Below are 6358 nucleotides of genomic sequence, written 5' to 3'. Positions count from 1 at the left end.
GAGAGCAAACCAGAGAGATGAGAGGAGAGGGGGATAGAGAAGATTGGAGGGAGCAAGAAGATTCCGGGGAAAAGGGAAAGAGAGGACACCAGAGGAGCAGAATGGAGGGTGTAAAAAGAGAGGGATTGCATGAAAGAGGACGAGAGGGAAAGATTGCATGAGAGAGGACAAGAGGGAAGGAGGGAGTGAGGAGAAATGGAAAGGACAGGAAGTGACACGGCCAAAGAGATTAGCCTCTTACAACTCCCTCTTTCTCTCTCTCTCTCTTTCTCTGTGTGTGTGTGTGTGTGTGTGTGTAACTGTGAGAGAGAGAGAGAGAGAGAGAGCGCTGCACAAATGATAGACTCTGGCCAAAGAAAACCTCAAGCTAAATATTATGGCTGAATCTTGTGGCCTGTCAGTCTTGAACCCTGGCGTTGACATTTGAGTCAACTCTGCGGCCATTTTCCCATCGCACTTCACTCTGTTTTCTTGTTTACCCTTGACACTTTTAGAGAAAATTACTGTTATTCTAACGTCTCTGTCCTCCACCCACCATTGTGTATTTAAGAGCATTTCTTAATGCAACACCCTGCAGTGTCTCTTGACACGTTGAAAACCATTTGGTCCGACTGTGTGGCGAAAACTTCGATGTCGTTTTAATATCTGCTCCGGCGGTAAGCCGACACTATCATAACAATGACGGTAGCACAACTGTCAGTGGAGAAGTCTACAAATAGTTATGGTCGTAAGACGCGCCGTTCCACCAGTGCAACTTTATATCACGCCGGAGCTCAGCATGTCACTCAGAGAAATCACGCCATGGTTCAGCCCAGCATGGTTTCCAAGGCGATGGTTTGAACAGGGCTCGGAGGGGCCGTGGTCGAGCAGAGGACTTTTTTTACGGTTTTTTTTTTTTCGTTCTTTCTTTTTTACAATCCTGGGAAGACAAGGAAAAAACGAGAGCTCAGGAGTCTCTTCGCCCTCGTATAGAGGATTTGCACTGGATGAGGAGGCCACTGGGAGTGGAGGTGCCAGATTAAGAGGAGCGCCAATTGCATTAAGGGAACTCCTACTGCCTCCGCGTTATGCGGACGGACAGTGGTCAATAAGACGTCTGCCGTCATGGCCTGCAGCCTGTTTGAACCTGGGGAGAAAACCAGAGCAAGTCCAGGCAGAATCATTTTATTTTAGATGTTTTTTATCTGTTCAACAGAAGTCATTAAGGACTAAGGAAACGTGCAAAACATTTTATCTGGAAACACAGTTTTGAACACAGCAACGGAGGCAGGTGTAAAAATGTAATGCACTAACATCTCTGTCACGCCTGTGTCTGGTTTAGGGTGTAAGTGGCCAGTTACGGGCCCAGTGCTATCTGTCCACTAACCACACAAGCTCTCAGTAGAGGAGGATGCCCTGATGAGCCTGCATGGGGTGAATGAGTGCGCTTCAGAGGAACCAAGTAGTGATCACTGCATTAAGGGCACTCCTGGACAATTCCAGGTCATATAGATTTATCTATATGGTTGACGTTCCTCTGGGTTTTTTAAAGCACGGCTTTAAGGGCTCTTGAGAAGGGCCTTTTGGGAGCAGTCGGATGGACTTAAGGGGAATGTTCACTGCATTAGAGGTACTACACTTCCCTTCTCTGTCAGTCAGAGTGGTCAGTTAATATGGGAAATGTGGGTTAGTGGTGCAGTAGCCAGACAGGCGTTTAAACTAGCACACAAAGTCGAGCACAAATGTAAATTTAAACATTTGCATTATTCAGTTGGCTGACACTTTATCCAAAGCAACTTACAATCAAACTACAGTGCAAAAGGAGACCTTAGAGTACTACTTTATAAGTATTACCTCACACGATAACCAGAGGGTGCAAGTGACGTCGAAGGGACGAGGGAACTATTCAACATTTTCAGACAGCTATAAACAGTTTTGACTTCACTGTGTATTTTTGCCTTTACACTGTGGGTCTTCTACAATGTATGTTTCTTCATGATTCTTTCAGGAATTATTGTCCACTCTTCTCATTACGTTGAGGTTAAATGTGGTTTAATGGAATTATGCTTTGGGCCTGATTTATGAAATATTTGCTTGTGTAAAAACGTGTGTAAACCTGATCACCTGCAAACATGCAAGCTGATCTAATGCACACTAAGGACTGCTTCTTTCAAATGAGCAAGAAAACACATCTGGTCCATTTACAGTACAGTATGACTGCCTCAATAAATAGGCATTTTTGGGTGTTTATACCCGTCTGCAAAATGCTAGGAGGTGAACGTGCAAATAAGGTAATTTAGCACGCTGTGATTTGCCATGGCTGAAAGCAATTTCAGGAGATTGTGATTGCATCTGTATTTAAAATGAAGAGAAGGTGCTAATTAGGGTTTGTCAGCAATGCAGCTATTGTTGTGAAGAGGACAGCATAATGAAATAGAATATAGAAAAATGGCTTTTTTTTCCATTTGTGTCAACATTGTTTGAGTGACTGAAGGGAATATAATTCAGACATACTGTACCGTCTCTCCAGCAATGCCATTTTAGACCTGTTGGATAAACTTTGGGCTGATTTGGCGCCCGTTTCAAGAAGGAGTGCAGTTACCTGTCATTACCTCCAATGTTCAATCTCAAACCCTTAATTTCCAAGCATTTGGGTGATTACCATGTATCATAGCTCTTTATTTGTTTGGGTCTCGCAAAGCCTTAATACTATGCTAAAAAGGGTAGTTCCACCGAGCTTCTGAGTTCACGTCTGATGCTTCGCAGGAGTGGACCGATCATGTGGAGAGGAGGAAGGTTCACCGAAGCACAGGGATGGATTTTAGTTGCATTTTATTACCCTGACGAAGACACATAAGTATCGAAACGTTAGTCTATTGCTGTGCACTACAATAAAAAACTAAAAGCCACCCCTGTGTGACCCGGTGAACCTTCTCCCTCTCCTATGATATACATGATGGACAGGAAGACTACATCAGTACATAAGCACTCAGGTTGCACTGAATGAAACCAAACTTTGTATACAGTTGATAGTGTTCCTAAATTAATAGGTATGATTACACTGTACTCATACTGCATGCTTCTTATTCCCCCTTCAAACTCTGAGCATCTGTGCAGGAATGGGAAAGGACATATTCTTTGAACGTGCAGCTCAAAGGTATCATAGCAAACATTGAGGCTAAATACGATATGGGGGAAGGCATTTACTATCACCTATTTATAACCAAACAAAACTAAGCATAAAGAACATTTGCTATTCAGTTGTAATATTCATATTTCTCTTCTATGTTGGACCAAAATGGTTTTGTTTGTCTCTTCCACTAACTAATAGATTTAATTCCATTGGATTAAATGTAATTTTGGGCTTGCAGTCAGTCCTTCTTTCATCCAAACTACATGACAGAGACCAATAAAGCAAACAAAACCCTCATTTAAATACCGCTCCATTATGTTTCTACTTATAATTTACAGGGTTTATCTTAGTCGATCACTCGCAAAACATTCACCAACCAAACAACAATATGTTAGCATGCACATGCAACTTAGTATTCTCTATTTGTGATCTTAGTACATCAGGCTGTTAGAGTTGCTCTCACAGTAGCAGCTGGGTTAATAGCTGTGAGTGGCGTTTTGTTTGCTGCTTTAGGGAGCAATGATGGGACATGAATTATAGATGGTCTCTTCCATTACAGTAAACACACACACACACACACACACATACACACACACACACACACACACACACACACTCACACAAACACACACATAGACACACACACACACACACACACACACACACACACACATACAGGGTCCCTCCAGCTTACTCACATACATACACACACACACACACGTGCCCATGAACACAAACATACACACAGACACAGGCCTCCTCCATCTTACCTACAGTACATACAACACACACACACACACACACACAGACACACACACACACACACACAGGAGCATGCCATCTTACCCTCTCTATCTTCCTCCCACAGGGACCTGATGCCCAAGACGCTGGAGGGCCAGATCACCATGGAGAAAACCCCCAGCTACTTTGTGACGCGCGAGGCTCCGGCTCGGATCAGCGCCATGTCCCGCGACACCAAGCTGATCGTGGTGGTGCGGGACCCCGTGACGCGGGCCATCTCCGACTACACGCAGACGCTGTCCAAGAAGCCCGACATTCCCTCCTTCGAGAGCCTCACCTTCAAAAACAGGACTACGGGGCTGATCGACACCTCCTGGAGCGCCATCCAGATCGGCATCTACGCCAAGCACCTGGACAACTGGCTGCAGTACTTCCCCATGGGCCAGATCCTGTTTGTGAGCGGCGAGCGGCTCATCAGCGACCCGGCCGGAGAGCTGGGCCGCGTGCAGGACTTCCTGGGCCTCAAGCGCATCATCACGGACAAACACTTCTACTTCAACCAGACCAAGGGCTTCCCCTGCCTCAAGAAGGCCGAGGGCAGCAGCAAGCCCCACTGCCTGGGCAAAACCAAAGGCCGCACCCACCCTAACATCGACCCCGAGGTGGTGCAGAGGCTACGGGAATTCTACCGGCCGTTCAACATGAAATTCTACCAGATGACCGGACGCATATTCGGGTGGGACGATTGATATGTGCCTCATGTTGCGTCTGCGGTATTGCTTTCGGAAAAGGAACTAAATAGAACAAAAAGAGACTGTTGCACTGTCTTTATCACAATCAGAAAAAAAGCACTATGCCTACCAATGATGGAGATGCAAGGGGCTTGGGGTCTATGAACGCAGGGAAGCATATGCAATGCCGCAATTCCAGTAATGATAAGAAATGAAACACTTTCCACACAACTCCTTTCAAGCATGGACAGCCTCTTTTTCAAGGAAATAGACCCCAGGTTGTAAGGTGTGTGAATTGGTTGGTGTGTGTGAGTGTGTGAGTGTGTGTGTGTGTGTGTGTGTGTGTGTGTGTGTGTGTGTGTGTGTGTGTGTGTGTGTGTGTGTGTGTGTGTGTGTGTGTGTGTGTGAAAATGTGTTTGTGTGTATTAAGCACCATCAGGATGAAACGTTTTCCATTTCCTTGCTCCTAACAAACAATGCTTGCACATCAGCGACTGTCAGAGTCCCATATTGGGTTCGGAGCGAGTGAACATCAGAAATCAGAAGAAAAAAACATCTGACAGAAACTGCAGCTCAGATAACTGGTTCTGGCCACCTCCTCTACGCACTCAGCTGTGTACAAAGCTTTGCATTGTTCTTTTGTTAAGAAAAAAGGTATATAAAAAAGAATAAAAAGAAACTGTATTTTTTGAAAGTTATTTATTTAAATAGAAGGCTATGATAACGATGAAGATGATGATGATGATGATGTATACAGCATAGCTATTTTGAATAATCATCACCTGTTTGTATATGCTCCCAGACTCTCACAGACTCCCAGGCTGTTCATGGTGCCTTTGTTGAAACATATCACATACTGAACCTTCCCTCATATTTCTAAAGATGACTTTAATTATTCTCTTTTACCTTGCACGTTTTCCCACACTCAAAGGCTGCTCGGTGCAGCGCGAGACTAGGAGGCTTTGTTATTGCACTGGCTCGCTTCCCCTTGGCTCCCAATTAGGCAAGTTAATTGAATTAGGGAGGGCAGATTTGTCTGTTTCGATAGCAGCCGAGGAGAGGACACGAGCGGAGACACGGACCGCAAGAACTCAATTACTTCTCTGGCCCTGTTTACATGGACGCCGATGATGTCATTGTTTTACCTTACCCTCGAGATTTATCCCTTCCCAAAATACACACACACACACGCACACACACACACACACAGATAAAATGCAGATAAACTAACATACAGATATGCCATCACACGTGAACACAACTCTACAAACACACACAAACACAGAGATAAGATTCAAATAAACAGGCAACTTTGCACACACAAACACACACACACACACACAATAACTCACGGGGGATGTTTTTGGTTGCACACAACAGTGTGGATTGCTTGGTTGAATTCTCTCTGGTGTCAACTGTGCCTCAAACAGAAAAACACAATCAGTACTTCTTTACATTTCTGTCTATGTTTCTGTTCGTTTGTTTATTTTGTTCAGTCACTTTGATTTGGGTGACAAAAGACAACAAACACATGCAAATTCTGTTCCTGAATTGTTTGTTCTGAATCACATCATTCTGTGAGAGGTTTACATATTTAATTTAAAGCCTTGTTGAATTTTATAAAGCACACTTTTAATTAAAAAAAATATTGCAATTATATCACCTCTGGTGTATTGCGTTCATTTGTTTTCAGTCCTTTCACTCCCTTTAACTCTGTTAGAGTCAAATAAAGTAGTTCAGATAGTTCAATCAGATAGTTCTCTCTCTCTCCCTC

The 6358-nt window shown here is 44.1% G+C and overlaps 1 protein-coding gene across 1 annotated transcript in view; it reads left to right on the top strand.

Moving 5' to 3' along the window:
• Positions 1 to 6134, top strand: part of LOC143137698 (heparan sulfate glucosamine 3-O-sulfotransferase 3A1-like) — a 57165-nt gene extending 51031 nt beyond the window's left edge. The window contains exon 2 of the mRNA XM_076297994.1: positions 3981 to 6134. Within this exon, the coding sequence (XP_076154109.1) occupies positions 3981 to 4602 (622 nt within the window). The 3' untranslated portion in view covers positions 4603 to 6134. The remainder of the gene's footprint in view (positions 1 to 3980) is intronic.
• Positions 6135 to 6358: the final 224 nt, after the last annotated feature.

The sequence above is a fragment of the Alosa pseudoharengus genome, unplaced genomic scaffold (genome assembly GCF_046254945.1).
Source record: "Alosa pseudoharengus isolate Yale_2024_CS ecotype anadromous, Long Island Sound unplaced genomic scaffold, YU_APseudo_1.1 YU_APseudo_1.1_scf_21, whole genome shotgun sequence".
Lineage (NCBI taxonomy): Eukaryota > Metazoa > Chordata > Actinopteri > Clupeiformes > Clupeidae > Alosa > Alosa pseudoharengus.
Note: the sequence above shows the minus strand (reverse complement) of the source record. Positions and strands in the feature narration are given on the sequence as shown.